The 19027-nt window shown below is 46.4% G+C and overlaps 2 protein-coding genes across 2 annotated transcripts in view; both read right to left on the reverse strand.

Moving 5' to 3' along the window:
• Positions 1-10473, reverse strand: part of LOC116980021 (integumentary mucin C.1-like) — a 95692-nt gene extending 85219 nt beyond the window's left edge. The window contains exons 1-2 of the mRNA XM_033032090.1: positions 10415-10473; positions 8846-8905 (exon numbers count right to left, since the gene is read on the reverse strand). Coding sequence (XP_032887981.1) covers positions 8846-8905; positions 10415-10460 — 106 coding nt within the window. The 5' untranslated portion in view covers positions 10461-10473. The remainder of the gene's footprint in view (positions 1-8845; positions 8906-10414) is intronic.
• Positions 1-19027, reverse strand: part of LOC116979505 (serine-rich adhesin for platelets-like) — a 1930096-nt gene that overhangs the window by 183530 nt on the left and 1727539 nt on the right. The window lies entirely within an intron of this gene.

Genomic DNA, 19027 nt, shown 5'->3' on the forward strand with positions numbered 1-19027 from the left:
ACTTTCATTATTGGCTTATTTTACTGCTTGCATGATATTCCAACATAAACTATAACTGATGAGATGTAATGTTACCTAGAAATCAACGAACATGGGTATATGGGGCAAGCATCCATATGAAGTGGTTGCAACAGTTATATTATTTAAAAGAGGCTTGGACAGATGAATGGATTAGAAAGTTTAGAGTGATTTGGAACCATCGTAGGCAAATGGAGCTGGCTTCAATGGCTGATCATATTGGACATATTGGACCGTGGAGATTATTTTACTTCGGAGTCACGTGAGTGATTCCGTGAAGAGCCCGCCATTTCGCATGCGCGTCATTATATCTGACGCATGACGCAACGACTGGCTGGCAGGTGCATTGCTCCTTCCAGCGGTAAGCTTAAACCTTCAGGTAAGTTTTGTACTTATTACCAGGTTCTCTTTTTTCTTGCAGGAATTTCTTCTTACAGAAGTTTCCTGCTGAATATTTTCAGGGCGAAATCCGGATAGGCCGCGGGGAAACCGGTTATGGACCGTGGGCAGATCCCAGTCCGGACCGCGGAAGCGCTGGTAGCCGGCGACCATCGGGTTCACTACCCCAGTCGCTGACAATGCAGTCAGCGGCTCCCAGACTGCTGTGGTGCCCATGAAAGGGGGGTAAATCCAATAATAAGTTGGTCAGGGCTATGGACTCGGGCGAGTCGAGCCAGGAGGGTTCCCCTCCTTCAATGGGTAGCGTCTTCGGACGTCTAACCCACATGGAGCACCTGATGGAGAAGTTGCTCCACAATGATATGCTCCAAAGGATGGAGTTATATCACCCGGGTCTCCTCGGGCACCCGCGGCAGCAGCACCTGTTTCAGTGCTGCACAATGTCTCCCTCTCTGAGGAGGGGAGCATTTGGGGTCAGTTTTCTGACTCATGAGTTCGAAGGTATAGCCGGAGAGCATACCACGAGGCACGAAGGGGCCTGCGGTAGCGCCTCAGGGCTGCCTTCGAATCTCCCTCTCGGTGGAGGGGAGTGCGAGTGGTCAGTGTGTAACTTGACTTCAAATTTGAGAGTATGTCCGTGGAACATACTGTAGCACATGTGTATGGCTTCAAGGAAATCCTCGCAAATGAAGGTGTTGTGCCAGAAGAGTTTGTTACCAGCCGTTGGCAGAAATCCGGGAAGGGGCCAGAGTTCCCCTCACGCAACAAATGCCGGCAGTAAACAGTGCTATCAAGGGTGACATTGGAGGGGGCATGAAATCCAGGATGAAACCAGCCGCCAAATCTTCTCTTCAGGTAAGACTTATTTAACAGGTAATACCTGCATGAGGAAGCAAAGGCTGTCGGAATAATCAAGGTACTGACGTCAAGCAAAGCTTCATCGATATGGCGACGACACACCCCACGCCTTTATCGGCAGTAAGCAGTTCACTGAAGCTGGTGGCAGCCTGAAAGCTGGGCAGAGGTCTTTCAGGCCAAGGCCCAAGCCGGCCTCAGGAAATATATGGAATCCATGCACCCTCCTAGTCCTACTCTCCAATCAAGGACAGAAATAGAACCCACATCAGGAGCCTTTGGGCTTACTATAAGATCACCGGTATGCTGGTGTAGGAGGTAGGTAGGTCTGGTACCGGGTGTAGGTTGGTCTGGTTCTTCCGAAACATGGGGTATGTGGACCATTTACAAGTTGGTAATATTTACACTTATAACATGAGATTCAGATCCATTTATAACTAAAATGATAACATGTGATTAGTTTATACTGCACAGTATATAAGGTTTCCAAGCATGGCTTGGAATTTGGGCCAGAGTTGTCTTTCAAGGCAGGCTCAGTATTATGGCCAGGATTGCCTATCAAGACAGGCTCGGAAATAAGGCCAGAGTTGGCTTTCGAGGCAGGCTCAGAATTATGGCCAGAGTTGTCTTTCGAGACAGGCTCGGGAATCTGGCCAGAATTGTCATTCGAGGCAGGCACGGAATTATGGCAGGCGTGGCCTATTCATTGTGAAAGATGAAGGATGTCGGTTCATCCTTGATTAACTCGCATGTGCTATATAGACATTTCAGAATAGGGAACTTCGTTACTGTCTCACAACTTATTTCCATAGGATCTTTATAGCATGCATCGATCTCAAAGATACATACTATTAGGTCCCATTCACAGGGATCACCGGAGACATTTGAAATTTCAGTGGATGGGGCAATGATAACAGTTAAAGCGTTGCAAAATGGGCTAACTTCAGCTCCCAGGTTATTTACCAAATTACTAAACTGGTGCTTGGACTGCTCAGAGCTCAAAAACATTTGTTATGGCTTATCTGGATGATATTGAAAACGCTGTATTTTGCTAAAATCAACTGTTTCAGCCGCAAACTATATTTGAGAAATTGAGGTTCCTCATCCATCCAGTTAAATTTAAATTGATACCAACTAGAGTTATTGATTATTGGGATCTACCTCGAGCTATTAATTTGTCTGTGACTCTGCCCTAGGGCAAGAGATTGGAACCAAAATTCTTGTAACAACCTTGTTGTTATGAAGCAGCCTTCTATTCATCGTGTAATTGGCAATATAGTAGCTGTGTTTCTGCTGTGCAAATTGGGCCTTTCCATTATCAGAACTTACAACATGCAAAGAAGTAACCTCTCTGGTGCCATGTAGGTCATTGTTAACAGACCTATGCTATTACCAGCTGAGTACCAAAGTCACAATTGTGGACGAACAATATTCAGCATTGCTCCAGTAGGTTTTGGTCAGTAAATTTTCAGTTATAATATGAACTGATGCAAGTGCTCAAAGATGGAAAACTACGAGTGTAATCTCTAGTTAAGGAGGCAGATGGGATTTGCATGATTAACCAATTATTCAGTTGTTGGTATCAACTACCTATAGACACTAGGTGCATTCTATGGGTTAAAGGGTTATTGTGCAAATAGGCATAATCTGCATGTTCAATTCTTAGTTGGTACACTGTGGTGGTGGCATATGTTAGTCACATGGATGCAATGAAATCAACGTATCCTGCCATATTTACCTAACCTCATTTGGTGCTGGTGTATCATCATGTAAAATCATGACAACACAGAATGGATGTTGGATCACAAGTATTTTATGACATTATGGCTCGATGGAACACCAAATATCGATATGTTTGTATCCAGGCTCATTCACCGGTTGCAAACATGTTCTTTTATGTCTTTTCTCCATTTTTGCTTCATCAGTCGGGCCTTGCAATAAATTCAGCAAGATCCTGCTTCAGGTTTTTTCGTACTGTCTGACTGACCTATGCAGCTAAAGTTCCTGCTTATGTTGGAATATAATGGAACCTTATATGGTTATTCTAAACATAAAACTTTGCTGGTTCAGCCTGTGACTTGGGAAACCAGCCTCTGCATGATAAAATCAAGTCATTGGCTTGCAGACTCTGAGAATCTGCTCCTGCGGCTCGGATTAACACACAGATCCATGTGTGTGCTCACTGCAGAGTGCAGGGATAGCACCAAAAAGGCAGCACATTTCCTCTTCAGGAGATGGGAAGCGTTTTGTTTAAATTATAATGTTACATTTAATATAGCACAGATAACTGACGTCTTGGAGTTCATTTTCAAATGGGTCTTTGACAATAAATTAAGTTATTGTGCCATTAACTGTGCCAAACGTGCCTTCTCATCACATTTGCTGCAGCGAACGGGACCCACTCTGTCGTGTCTCACCCTCTGATATCCAATTTATAAAGGATATCTTTAACACAAGTTCGCACAGGCGCAAATACAGCGAAGTAACGGATATTGACATTGTGTTAACACTACTTCACCAGGGGGCTCCAGCTACATCCTTATCTTTGGCCCGGCTCTCATAAGGTAGTTATCCTCATGGCGCTTGTCTCAGCGCAACGGGTTCAGTCACTAAATAATTGCGACTGGACAGGATGGTTACATCTGCAAATAATATAATATTTTATGTTTATGATTTAGTTAAGCAGAGCAGACCAGGGTCGTCAGGTCTCAAACTAGTTTTTGAAATGCATACCCCAGGGACCATCAGTTATGTGTGGTCATACATATACAACAATAGGTCAAGGTCACCAAAAGCCTTAGAGGCTGTGAACTAACAATTTTTTTTACAAAAAGCCTCATAAGAAGGTATCAGTTCAGACAATCTCCAGTGGTTAAATCGGGTTTTTGGCATATGCAGGAGTACATACTAATATTTTCAAATCTCACTCCACCAGGGCTGCTACAACATCAGCAGCAAGGGTTATGTATGTTCCGCTGGACCACATCCTAGCGGCTGCAGGATGGTCAAATGAACAAACTTTCCAAACATTTTATCATAACCCATTGCCAGACCAGGGGTATTTGCCAACTACTGCAATGTCCAGACCTGACCAACTCACTTAAGCAATAAGAGATGGATCAATGGGCCAGAGTTTCTCTGTAAGTCAGACAGAGAATGGCCAAAACTTGAGCTGCGATTTGAAATATCTGCTAATGATCCGTAAATTAAACAAAACATCACAGTGAACGTTATTGCTAAAAATCCTATTATTCTCTCGAAGGATTATCACACTTCAACATTATTATTACATCATATCCATGAGTTGATCAGACATTGAGGAAGAGGTTTCATGCTATCAAAACTTTGGGCTTTTGTGTTTTGGACTATATACTGTGAATCATGCCTGATGTTAAGGGTTTGGTGCGCATGGTCTGACTTCAAACTAAAAACAATGTTTTAATAAGACCAATAATCAAGTTATGCTTGGTTCTAGAAGGCGAAGGTGAAGATGGAACAATTAGGGGCTGGTATTTAGTGGCCATTTGGGTTAATTTTGTGTGTCATAAATTATGGCATTTGCCTTTAAATTTTGTCTGCCTGTAATTATGTGGGTGGGAATTATTGCGTAATCGGAGGCATTTTTGCTGGGATTCTTGCGCAGAAGCTGTTAGCTTTTTAGTTTAGTTTGGAGAAAGCATGGCAAGAAAGAATATCTTTGGACCATGCAGAAACACCCGGAGTTTGACTAAGGTTAAAATGTACGGGCCAAAGAAGAAGGTTGGTTGAATATCTTACTATCTTGCTTTGAAAAAAAAATAAATATTAATCAAGATTATGAAGATTATCAATGTGTTATGAAGATTTATCTTTCGAGAGGCTTTGAATGTCCCGTGGAGAGCTCCCATGTACAAACGACACACTCTCCTCACCCCATGTTTTCTCCTAGTGGCTAGAGGAGGCAATTTCTTGAACGATATAATAATCTGCGACAATACTCTGGGGCATTGGATCTGTTGCTATGTCCCAAATAAAGAAGCACCCATAATATTAACAAATAATAAATTAATAATTGCATGACTTTCATTATTGGCTTATTTGACTACTTGCATGGTATTCCTACATAAACTATTAGGTTGATTACAAGGGCAACTGCTCATCAAAGTGAAAGCAAGATGTTACACAAAAAAATCTACACTCTTTATCTGTCATCCATTACGACAGTAATATTCATTGTCATGTGGTGGTAAGTAAGATAAGTAAGATGCAGTGACTGTTGACGTGCTTGGTTCTGTGAATGAAATGAAGGTGTGACATCATTCGTCTGATTGACACAATTACTCTCTGAGCAAAGAGGGGTTGACGAGACAAGTTTAATGATTATTTCCAAATTACCCTTGCCCAGATTTGGAGTACAAGTTGTAATTTAAATATAAGTTAACATCTACTGTAAAATGACCTTGGAAGTCCAAGATGACTTATTATTTGCTTTTTAATCGGACGATGCATATTGACAAAATGCAATCATGTAACTAGTTACTGGAGCATTTGATCTGCTGCTATTTTTCAAACAAAGAAGCATCCCGAATATTAACGAATAATAATTGAATAATTTCCTGACTTTCATTATTGGATTATTTGACTACTTGCATGATATTCCTACTTAATCTATTGGGTTGTTTAAAATGGCGACTGCTTTTCAAAGTGAATTAAAGATGTTAGACAATAAACTACTACTTCTGTCATCAATTACAACTGCATTAATGATTGTCACGTGTTGATAAGTAAGAATTGTTTTTAAATTCTGATCAGTGAATGCTGGTGCTGCATCATCCTAGTACCTGTAGTTTCGCTGCTAGTGGCGGACGTAGTCGATGCAGTGGCAGTTGTGCTTGGTTCTGTGAATGAAGTGAAAATATTACTATAATGGATAATTGAAAGGAAATTGTACTCTTTTTGTTTCATAAAGCATGTAAGTAAAGCAGTGAAAATTAAACTGATGAGAAGATGCATATTTGCAACATGCAATCTTGTACATTTTATCTGGGTGCAGGGGATAGGGTGCTATTTTGTAAACATAGATTTATCCATGTGATATCAATGGAATTTGCAATGGAAATGGAAAGTAAATTGGACACATTGTTTCACAAAGCATGTAAACTGCAGCAGTGAAAATTAAACTGACGAGAAGTAATGTTACCAAGAATCCAACGAATAATTGCATTGGAATTCTGATAAAAATTAGGAATCATGAGAAATGATTTCATGGAATTTTAAAGTCTGTGTAAAGGGGCTGTCCCACTTGGGCAGCCTAATCCATGAGTTCTGGCGAGTTTGGCCTCGACTCATGCTCGCAGCATGGTCGATATGAGGTCGTAGGAGGTCTTCGTAACTCTCCTTCATGCTCGAGAGTTGTCTCTGCGTACTCGAGCCCACAACTAGGTCACAGCATTTTTTTCAATGTGTTAAAAAATGCCTGCAAGTAAAAAAAGGTCGCCGTGGAAAAAATCTATACTTTTTTTACTCGTAGGTTTAGTCGTAGTAGGTCGTAGTAGGTCGACATGTTAGTCGTAGGTAATCGAGAATAGTCGAAGGTAGTCATAGATAGTCTTCATCATAGTTGAAGGGAGGTCGAAGGAGATCGAAGGAGGTCGTCTTCACTCTCCACTGTTTGGTGGCCAATTTTCCCGAAGTTAGTCGTAGCTAGTCGACGCTGGTCTCCAACATAGTCGAAGGAGGTCGAAGGAGGTCTTTTACAAGATCGAAGGAGGTCTTCAACGTCATTTTTTCAAACTCTTCAAAACTCGCCAATTAGGTCGCCCAAGTGGGACAGCCCCTTTATGCATGGCATTGTCACCATGATATTGCACAATGTTTAATGTAGTAGTCTTGAACTGAAAATATAGAATTTGTGCATGCAGATTGGATTGAGCATTTCCTGTTAGATTTAACATTCTCTTTCCGTAGTTACCTTTAATTAATTGGATTAACTGATCTTTCTCACAGAGGGTGATGGGTGTATGGAGCAAGCATCCAGATGAAGTGGTTGAGGCAGGAACAATTATATTATTTTAAAAAGATTTGGACAGGTGCATGGATTGGAAAGTGTTAGAGTGATGCGGAATGCCCGTGGGCAAATGGAGCGAGCTTCAATGGCTGATCATCCATGGCTTGGACCTATTGGGACATAGAAATTATTTCCATTCAGTTTGACACAATTATGCTCCGAGTCTAAGATGGGTTGAGAAGATAAGTTTTATCATTATTTCCAAATTTCCCCTGTGCAAAATCGGTGTACTAGATGTGATTTATGGTACTTTTCTCTGTTGATGGTGATTCTGTTGTATAAGAGGTAACCGTAGCACTTTTGTCTGTGGATGTGCTGTCTTCTGTAGTTGCAGAGATTGTAAAATCTTCACATATGCAGAGAAAAATCAGTTAAAATACATGGCAGCACTCTCATGGCAACATTTCTACACTTGGAAAATGTCCATGGATGTCCAAGCTGACTTTAATTATTTGTTTTTATCTCATGATGCATATTAACCCCAAACAATGAAGCATCTATGATATTACAACTGATAAATGATTACTTGTCTGATTATTATTATCAGGATATTTGATTACTTGTATGACATTCCTACTTAAATTATTGGGTTTATTACAATGGTGACTGCTTTTCAAACTGAAATCCAGATGTTGGCCAACAAAAATTTACTCCAGTTATCACTCTTTTTCTATCGTCAATTACAACAGCATTATTGTTGTCACGTGTTGCTAAATGAGTTACTTTTAATATTATCTACCCAAAAGTTACGTGAATGAATGAACCATTTCTGACCAATCAACTGCCTGTAATTTTTTTTCCTATTACCCTTAGTTTTCTGGAATGTGGCTAGTTTGTTTTACCATTGTTATTCCAGGCCGGCACTTTGGACAAAACTGGAATATGTTTGAAGTGTACACAACACACTCTACACAACTATACACTATACACAAATGATGCAAATGCAACTAGCTTCAATGGCTGTTCATCCATGGCATGCACACGTTGAGCCATAGAGCCTAATTCCATTCTCTGTGAAACAATTATTCTCTGAGCCTCAAGGGGGTTGACAAGAAAGGTTTTACATCTATTTCCAAATTAACCTTGTGCAGATTTGGAGTACAAGTTGTAATTTGTTTTTTAATCTAATGATGCGTATTGACATCACGCAATCATGTAAGTGGTAAATGGAGCATTTGATCTGCTGCTCTTTTTCAAACAAAGAAGCATCCACGATATTAACGGAAAATAAATGAATTATTGCCTGACTTTCATTATTGGCTTATTTGATTACTTTCATGATATTCCGACTTAATCTACTGGGTTGTTTAAAATGGCGACTGCTTTAGAAAGTGAGTTAAAGATGTTAGGCAATAACATTCTACTTCTGTTATCCAGTGAAATCCAGATGTTAGGCGACAAAATTCTACTCCAGTTATCATTTTTTTGTCATCAATTATGACAGTAATATTGATTGTCACGTGTTGAACTATAAGATATCTTTTTAAAGTTTGATCAGTGAATCCTGGTGTTGCATTATCCTAGTACCTGTTGTTTCGCTGCTAATGGCGGACGTAGTCGATGCAGTTGCAGTTGTTGTGCTTGTTTCCGAGAATGAAATGAAGATGTGACATCAATGGATATTGAAAGGAAATTGGACCCTTTTACTTTCATAAAGCATGTAAAGTGCAGCAGTGAAAATTAAACTGATGTGAAGTAATGTCACCAAGGATTCAACAGATGGCAGCGTGATTAACATTTGGAGTTCTGATGAAAATTAGGAACCTTGAAAAATTATTTCATGGAATTATTTAATCTGTGTTTGCTGGGCAATGTTACCATGTTATTGCACAACATTTAATGTAGTATAATTCAACTAAAAATATAGAATTTGTGAAGGCAAATTCGATTGAGCACTTCCTGTCAGAATTAACATTCTCTTTCCGTAGTTGCCATGAATTAACTGGCCAACTCTGACTTGTCAACAATGTGTAAACCCATTTTTGCACAAGTCATGAACTCGTCCAAATTTCCCTAGCTATCTGCAATTTGGCTTGGTCGTTTTTCTGTTGTTATTCCTGGCCAGCGCTTTCGACAAAACCCTCAATATGTTTGAGGATGTAGCCAGGTGTATAAAATCATGAGAGGAATAGATCGGGTAGAAGCTCAGAGTCTCTTGCCCAGAGTAGGGGAATCAATGACCAGATGACATAGGTTTAAGGTAAAGGGGAAAAGATTTAATAGAAATCAGAGGGGTATCTTTTTCACACTAAGGGTGGTGGATGTAGGAAACAAGCTGCAAAAGGAGGTATTTGAGGCAGAGACCATCACAACGTTTAAGAAACAGTTTGATAGGTACATAGCTAGGACAGGTTTGGAGGGATATGGGCCTTCCAAACATAGGCAGGTGGGGCTAGTGAAATTGGGACATGTTGGCCGGTGTGGGCTTGTTGGGCCAAAGGGCTTGTTTCCATGCTGTATGACTCAAATTCAATGAGTAATTGTGTGGATAACATTTGGAGTCCTAAAGATAATTAGGAATCATGAAAAATTATTCATGGAATTTTGTTGTCTGTGTTATGGCATTGTCACCGTGTTATTGTATGATGTTTAATGTAGTAATCTTCAATTGAAAATATTGAATTTGTTCATGCAAATTTGATTGAGCATTTGCCGTGAGATTTGGCGTTATCCATTCATTTGATAGTGTGAACGAACAGAGTCTTTATCTAGGGTTGCGTTTCTAGTACTGGAGGGCACAGTTTTAAGGTGAGAGGGAAAAGGTATAATAACAACCTGAGGGATTGTTTTTCACAGAGGGTGATGGGTATATGGAGCAAGCATCCAGATGAAGTGGTTGAGGCAGAAACAATTATATTATTTAAGAGATTTGGACAGATGCATGGTTTGGGAAGTTTTAGAGTGAGATGGAACTGTTGCGGGCAAATGGAACTAGCTTCATTGGATGCTCAACCGTGGCTTGGACATATTGGGCCATAGAGACTTTTTTGATTCTGTATGACACAATTAGTCTGAAAAGGGTTGACAAGAAAAGTTTTATCATTATTTCCAAATTACCCAAGCAAAGATTTGGAGTGCAAGTACAAATGATGGTACCTGTCTCTGCTGATGTTGATGTTGATTCAATTGTAGAAGAGGCCATCGTTGTAAATTCATCTTGTAAGTTATTGGGGCCAATCCGGACTTGGACAAGGACATGGATATTTTAAAAGACAAATTTGCTGGCTGCAACGGAACCCCCCCCCCCCAATCCACATCAAGAATCAAACCCGTCTGGCCTGTGGACTTGGACATCACACAACGGTGTGAACAGGAAAGGCTGAGACGGAGATAACGAGATTCTCTTGGATACACAAAGGGAGGAACCAAGCCTCAGCAGACGGTGGTAAACAGGCCAGCACAAGCACAATCACCATCGGGGATGATAACGATCAGGCTGAGGGATCATGACATCAGCAAACCCCTTATCATCGGAAGCCTATTGTTCATGCCAGATCGAAACTGGGAAACATCAAAAGAACCCCTTTTATCCAGAGGACCACCTGGGGGTTTCAAAGGAAGCTCAGGTATAAAAGTCGAAGTCAAGCCAGAACTCTCTCTCTCTTCCTGCTCTTCCTGCTCTGCTGGACAGCTCGTGGGCCTGCATCGACTTAGCTGTGAGTATCCTGGTGACCTGGTGAAAATTCCCGAAATAGGATAGAGGTCGAGGGGGAGTAAACTTGTGTTAAAGTAAGTTTCACGACGTGCCCGTTAGTTTTCCATCCATAGTCTTAGTTTAATGCCACTGATTATGTAGTGTTGGTGAGATTCGATTTCTCATTGTTTAATAAAGCCGGTAATTTAGACTTGCTTTGAGTCCATCTTGGTTTCTGTTTTCTCTCATCAGCACGCTCTGGTCAATTCAACCTTTTTATCATATCCCACCATAATTCCGAGGTCTAGAACCTAGGGGAATCCTTTTTGTGGAGTAAAGGGAAACACAAAACCCCTACAGAATGGCGACCATGGCAGGACCTCGGTGGTTTGGGATATGTGATTTGTCAGAGGGGGTGAGAGAACGTAGCAAGATGGAGGTGAGAATCTCCTCTTATCTGTTTAAAAAGATCAATCTCACCAAACAATGGGTGATAGCACTGTTGAGAGCAGAGCAGCCCGCAGAAGCTGCAGCTCAATGGACGGAAAGCAAAGCGTATAGTAAAGGGCAGGAAAAGGCAGTTTGGCTAGCGTGCCTATCACAGCAGGTAGCCAATATGCAGAGACAGATAGATAGACTGGAAGAGCAACTGAGAGACGCTAGGGCCAGCGCTGAAGAAAGCGCTAGAGAAGGGGAAGGGCTATCTGAGGAATGCAGTAAAGCCAGGCAGTGTATTTTGCAGGCGAGGGAGTCCCACAGAAATGCCCAGGAATTCCTCCAATGCCAGGTGGTAGAGGCAAAGGAGCGGGAACGGAACGCCCAGGAACTCCTGGCTCAGAGTACACAGAAGTGCAGGGAGCTGGAGGGAAAGTTCAGGGATATACAAGCAGCATACAGGGTGGCCCGTAGCGAGCTAGGCGATAGTGATCACGGGTCTTGCCAGGCGAGGATAGCGCAGCTGGAGGAGACTCTGTCCAAGACTAGGGGACGGGTTCACCTGGTAGGACCAGGGGGGTCCCCCGGGGGCAGAGGGCTTCCCTCAGCAGATGATTTCCTAGGGGCAAAGGGGAATAGACCACCTCCTGAGGCGCCGGGGATAGGTCCGGGTCGGCAGGTGGGGTTCGGGTTGTCCGGGGAGGGACAGGCCCAAGGAGGGGCGGGAGAGCACCCTCAGTTAGCGGCTTCCGCACCATGTGTAGCACACCACGAGGTGGTGGGGTTACCGATCATGGTGGGAGAGCCAGAGGTAAAGGGGCAACAGCCCAGAGTAGGGCAGATGTGCCTGGCACGGCAAAGGAAATATGGTCCCCCGGTAGGGCAGGCAGATAGGGGGCCCATAGAGAGTGATATCATCATTCCCCATGGGGCACATGTGCTGAGGGGGATGGTGGCTCAGGTTCCCAAGTTAACCAGGGCAGGAGACCCGTCATTGCATTTTATGGAGGTGCAGCAGGCAGCCGACATAAACGATTGCGATGAGGTAGAACGGGTAAAGCTGCTACTGATGACCCTAGATTCATACCTATGCAAGGCGGTGACCTCCAGGGAAGGGGGAAGACCTGAGACATGGGTAGCGGCACAGACAGCGGTTCTGGAGGCCATGGGGTTGAATCAGGGTAGTCCTTTCACCAGGGTGGGGGAGACAAAGCAGCAGGTAGCTGAGTCCCCGGACATGTTCGCAGACAGGCTGTGGGCAGTGTATGAGGGAGCGTGTGGGATGCCTTTAGATAGGCAGAATTTAGATGGGAGAACAGTTCACTGGCTGAAGACTCTGGTGGCGAATTGCCTCCCGCGAGTTAGGGCAAGGGCCGAGCACTGGTTCGACCCAGCTGACCCAAACCTTAACGAGGCGGAGGTGATCAGGAAGCTCACCCTTGCATACCGCAATGGGGAGAGAAGTGAGGAGAAGCCCTTTAAGGGCAAGGTGCACGAAATAGTAACGGCACCCCCCAAAAGGAGGCAGTGGAAACAGGAAGGCAGCCAGACCTCTTCCGAGATGAGGCCGGTGTGCTATGGGTGTGGGAAGCCCGGGCACTACAAGAGGGAGTGCAGAAACCCAAGTAGAGCAGTGGGGGATAGGACCCCGGTAACGGCCAACCCAGCCCCGGAGGTAACAATAGATGTAAGAGATCTAATTACCTATTTGCAGTCAAAGGCGGGAGGATCCGGACAGGTAGCCATGGCAACAGGCCAGGGCACGCCCATATCCGCACCCCCGGCACCTTTATGACTGCCAGCGAAACAGCCCACATTCCTATGCCCATTAGAGTATGGCCCATGTGGGAGACCCTGGGTCAAGATGGAGGTCCAGGATGTGGTCGGGAGTTACCTGCTGGACACAGGTGCTTCCAGTACTATTGTCCACATGGACAATCCCCGTACATCCCCTCTATCTAGTGGGGTACCCTATAGTCTTGTCGGTTTTACGGGAAATGAGAAGACGGGGTTTTTCTCTGTTCCCTTGTCCATTCAATTAGGAGCACTCCAGGCGCAGTGGAAATGCGTCCTGATGAGTTGGGAGCAGGAGGGAAAGGGGATACTAGGCGCCGACTTTATAGTGGCCCACCAGGTCCTGGTGGACCTGAGGAACCACTGTTTGTGGGGCATAGCAGGAGAAGGGGCTGAGAGAGAGAAGGAGTTAATGGTCATCGAGAGGGCATCAGAGAGAGGGGCTCTGTGTGTCGTGAAGCCCAGAGAGGGGTACGATCTAGAGGTCCTAGTGAGGCAGACCCCGACAGAGTATCGAGGCCATGTTAAGCGAAATTTGGCCGCATTCGCTACTCACAAGCACGACTGTGGAAGGGTCACAGGAACAGAGGTCAGGATAGACGGGGATCCCATGTCCCGACCGCAGAAACAGTATAGTTTTCCCCGAGAAGCGGAGGCTGACTTAGAAGTCGCCTTGAGTTCACTGATTAAGCAAGGCGTTTTGAGGCCCATAGCCACCCACGTGAACTCACCGCTCTGGCCTGTACGGAAGCCAGACAATTCCTGGAGGGCCACGGTAGATTATAGGGTCCTGAATAAGAATATTCCGGCTTGCGCACCAACTGTGGCAGCTGTAGCAGACCTATTAGCAGAAATTCCAGCGTCTGCATCTGTATTTACGGTGCTAGACATCTCGAACGGTTTCTGGTCTATCCCAGTCAGGAAGGAAGACCAGTACAAATTTGCTTTCACATTCAAGGGGCAGCAGTACACGTGGAACTGTCTTCCCCAAGGGTTCCACAATAGCCCCAGCATTTTCCACCAATGTATGGCGGAATGTTTAAAGGAATTTAGTGAGCCCCACAAGATCGTCCAGTATGTGGACGATATTTTGCTATTCACAGACACCAGTGAGGAACATGGGCCCCTAGTAAATGAACTGCTGAAGCTGCTCTGTAAGAGCGGTTTAAAAATAAATCCCAAGAAGGCACAGATAGGGTTACAAGAGGTAAAGTTCTTGGGACTGACCCTTAGGGCCGGAGAAAGGGGTATCGATACAGCAAGAAGGCAGGCAGTGCAGGAACTCCCAGTCCCAATGGACGTGGGGGGGGGTAAGATCATTTCTGGGAGTCACGGGCTACTGCCGAGACTTTATAGAGGACTATGCCGCGACCGCAACACCTCTACACCGGCTGCTACGCAAAGGGGTAGAGTGGGAGTGGGATGAGCAGTGCGAGTCGGCATTCGTCCATTTGAAGCGGGACCTGCAAAAGGCCCCAGCTCTGGGAGCCATTGACTACAGGGAGGAATTTTTCCTGGAGGTAGCCGCAAGCAGCGATGGCCTGAGCGCAGTGCTCCTCCAGGAACGGCACGGCAAGTTAAGGCCAGTGGTGTATTCCTCCATAGTCCTCACAGAGGTAGAAAGGTCCTATTCAAACTGTGAGCGGCACCTGCTAGCCACATACTGGGCAGTGAAGAAGGTACAGGTCTTCATAAGAATGTCCCCCATAACCCTCCTGACCCACCATACCCCAACCCAGATGCTGCTGGACGGTCGGATTAAGGATGGGACCGTTAGCAGTGCGAGGATCACTCGCTGGACCCTTCTCCTTTCCCAAATGGCCTTACGGGTTGAGAGGCTATGTGAGCCCAAGCTCGCAGCCAATTTGGTGTACCCAGGGGAGCCACACCATTGCTCGGTGGAAGGGGTATGGGAGGTGGACTTTGGGCTTAGAGCAGGGTTACATCCCACGGGTAGGGAAATATACGTGGACGGGTCCAGTTTCGTGTCCGAGGGCATACGGCTCACGGGCTGTGGGATCTGGGACCCCGAGGCAGAGATAGCCCTAGCTCTTAAACTCCCACATACATTAAGCGCCCAGCAGGCAGAGCTGGCGGCGGTAATGTACGTGGTGACCCATCCCGAGCGTTTCCCCACTCCATACACCATATGTTCAGACAGCATGTTCACATGCAATTCCTGCACGGAATATTTGGCCATCTGGTCCCGCCGAGGGTACACCTCATCAGACGGGAAGCCCCTGACCACTAAACCACTATTAGAGAGGATTGTAGCAGCCGTAGGGAAGGGCGGGGATAGATATATCCATAAGGTGAAGGCCCATTCCAAAACGGAGCCACGGGGAAAGGGAAATCAGAGGGCGGATGGCTTGGCCAGGGAAGGAGCCAGGAGTGGGAAAGCATGGGACCCCTATGAGGAAGGACAGGTAGCTGCAGCCAGGGAGCAGCCTCGAGAAAAGGAGAGTGCGGGAGTGGTTTTGGCTCCGGACCTGACCACGGTCCAGGCACAAGACCCTATTTTAAAGGCTGCCTCAGCAGCCATTTGCAGGCAGGAGAAAATAGAGGGACCGTATGGGGGTAAAGACATGTCAGTGAAGGAAGGCATGTTATTCAAGGGAGATAAGTGGGTAGTGCCTTCCCTGTACAGAAGGGAACTAGCCCATGAGGGTCCAGGGGCAGGTCACCCTGGGCCAGAGACCACATGGCAGCGAGTAGAGATGGCAGGATGGTGGCCAGGGCTCAGGGAAGACGTTCGCGACTTTTGTGCAAGCTGTCTGGTTTGCGCGGCAAACAACCCAGACCCCCAGAAAAGGAAGGTTTCCATGGGACACATCGGGAGGGTGGAGGGGCCATGGCAGTCGATTCAAATCGACTACATCGGACCCCTTCCAACCGCTCAAGGGGGTTACAAGTACTGCTTAGTCCTTGTGGATGTGTTCTCAAAATGGGTAGAGGCCTTCCCTTGCACTATGGGTACGGCAAAAATCCTGGTTAGGGAGGTGTTCACCAGGTGGGGACTCCCACAGTTCGTGGAGTCAGATCAGGGGAGCCATTTCACGGGACAGGTCATGCAGTCCACCCTTAGAATACTGGGCATCAAGGCCAAGTGGCATGTGGCCTACCACCCCCAGTCCTCAGGTCCGGTAGAGCGGTTGAACCGGACAATAAAGGAAAGGATAAGGAAGGAAACAGGGGACTCACCCAACCGGTGGGTGGAGGTTTTACCCCTGGTCCTTATGGGGATTCGGGCCAGCCAGTCCAGGAGTACGGGGTACTCTCCCCATGAGCTTATGACGGGCCGGGTCATGAGAACGCCTATGCACGTTATGGTCCCAGCCCTAACAGAGGGACAGCTCAGGGAAGTGAACCGGGACAAGTTTGCCAAGAAGCTATTTGAACAACTTAGGCAGGTTCACTGGCAGGCAGCCAGAAACATGGGGGCCCAGCACCAAAGAAACAAGCTACTGCTGGAGCCTCGCAGGCATTGCGAGTGGGCAGTGGGAGACCAGGTAATGGTCAGGAGATATGCTAGGGTAGGGGTGTTTGAACCCTTGTATGTGGGCCCATACAACATAGTGGACAAAGCCAGTCCCATGGTGTATGCCACTCAGCTTCCCCGTAGAGTCAAATGGTTCCACATCAACCAGTGTAAATTGTTTGACCCCACAAAGGCAGGGAAAAGTAAGAAAGGGGTACATGTCAGAGAACAGGATCAGGAACAGACCCGGGTTGATGTGGAAACCATAGGGAAGCCAGGCGAGTCCACAGGTAGTCAGTCTGAAGTAGCCGGCTGTGTTCCAGGGCAAGGACTGGAAGCAGCGGAGAAGGAGGCTGACTCCAGCCCTCTGCAGGCAGGTACCGTAGATTGCCTAAGAGAGGCAGAACTAGCAGAAGCAGAGGAGATGGAGGTATCACCTCTGGTGTGGGAACCCCCGGTCAGACGTAGGAGTGACAGGGTCACTAAACCCCCAGTAAGGTGGTCCCCATCCCTAATTAAACCTAGGGGTAGGGCCGGCCACAGGAGGGCCGGGAAGGAGAGTGGCCGAAACAGGGCACTACGGAGTGCGGCTGGAGGGAGCCCAGTCTCCACAGGGAACGTAGGGGTAACTCAAAACCCCGTAGTGCAAAGGGAGGTGAGGGGCAGTCAGGCCCCTCGACAGGAGGAGTTCTGGCCTGCACGGGTGGGCCCACCAGAGGGGTGGCCCCAGCGTGACGGGGACCAGTTATGAGTTGGCCACCCGGAGACGGGTGGCGTTGTATATAGCATTGGTTTGTGTGTAAGTAGATGTAGTTAGCGTAATTAGATAAGGTTTTGTATAGCTACAGGGGAGTACAGGGACAGACAGTACGGGATCAAAGGGATGTGCTGTGGAAAAGTAGACCACAACAGACATATCAAAACCCCAAATGCCATTTTAGGCGGATAGGTCTGTGGAGGCAAGGAGGTGTTTTGCTTTGTTTTCCAGATAAGTAGCCCCGCCGTATGGATGATGGCAACGATGTGCCTCCGGATGTGCGTGGCGTGTCACGGGTACACGGAGGAGTACCCGCATGGTGCCCCCGCGAGACGGAATTATTATATCAGGCCCTGTTAAAAGACATGTTCCAGAAATTCCACAACCTGGATTTTGGGGACATAGACATAGAAGAGATGTACCGCGGGGGAGGGGATTTCACTTTGGGGTCCAGTAGGCAAAGACGAGGGATGGTTAACGACGGGTTTACAGCATTTAACACGGGGACATCTATTATTAATAGCATGGACAACGTAGAACTGGCCCTGCAGATCAATCAGTTGAAGGGCCAGTTAAGAAAGGTTCTGGGGGAGGAAAATGCGGTGGTAGGATCGGGACTACACGAAGAGGTGGCAATGACTCTACATCTAAAAGAAATCATAGCACAATTGGAGACACATGCAAAAACGATAAACGCTTTGATTAAAGAGGACCGGAATGCGTCCGATCAGGCTGCACAGAATGAGGTGTGTGGGCTGTATGGTGCGTGGTTGTTGGGGGGAGGGGAGGAGCAACCTGGAAGACATGAGGCAAGGTCGGGTCCCCTCCTGGATAAGCAACCAGCACCTAGCAGCGCTACACCCTTATAACAGCACTTTGAGTCCTTGTCAGCTTCGTGTGGCCTCCGAGGCCTACCCGGTACCGGTGGATTGCGGAAAATCCAATCACACCATAATGGGAGTGGTCGTAAGAATCCCGGTGATGGGAACCTCGGCACGACCAGCTCCTCTGTACCGAGTGGAGAACGTGGGAGTTGTTCGTGGGGGGGGTGCATATTCGCTACAGGAAGGTCCCGCCCTATGTCATAGTGAGGGAGCAAGCTGTGACAGGCATTGACCTTTTGGGTTGTCGGAGCCGGGGAGCACAGGTAATCCTGTGTCCCCAGCACATGGGCGCTGAGGCTAGGCCTCAGTGTGGGTTCAGGACTGTTGGGGCACAGCCTATAAACTGCACCATGGAGGCGATGGCGGCAGACCATGTCCCTCCACAGGTGGCGTATATAGGCAGTGGGACGTACTGTGTCACCACAAGTGCCCAGCGGTATCAGCACGGATCACAGCTGTGGTGCCCGATACCGCACAGCAGCTTCTGCTTTAAACCCAGGGCAGAAGTCCTTGTGGCACAGCAGCGAATATTACCCATCCCGGAACCTTCTTTGGTTCACCTCTCGGTACGAGAAAATGTAACTGACTTATTTAATTATGTTGCCCATTTTGGGTATGATATTCCCCCAGTGAATGAAAAATTAAAAGAGTTGCTGGTGGCGGTCGAGTTGTCGCACAAACACTTCTTCTCCCTGGAACAAAAGACTCTGGATATCGCCAGGGAGGA

Source organism: Amblyraja radiata, chromosome 13, assembly GCF_010909765.2.
Source record: "Amblyraja radiata isolate CabotCenter1 chromosome 13, sAmbRad1.1.pri, whole genome shotgun sequence".
Classification (NCBI taxonomy): domain Eukaryota; kingdom Metazoa; phylum Chordata; class Chondrichthyes; order Rajiformes; family Rajidae; genus Amblyraja; species Amblyraja radiata.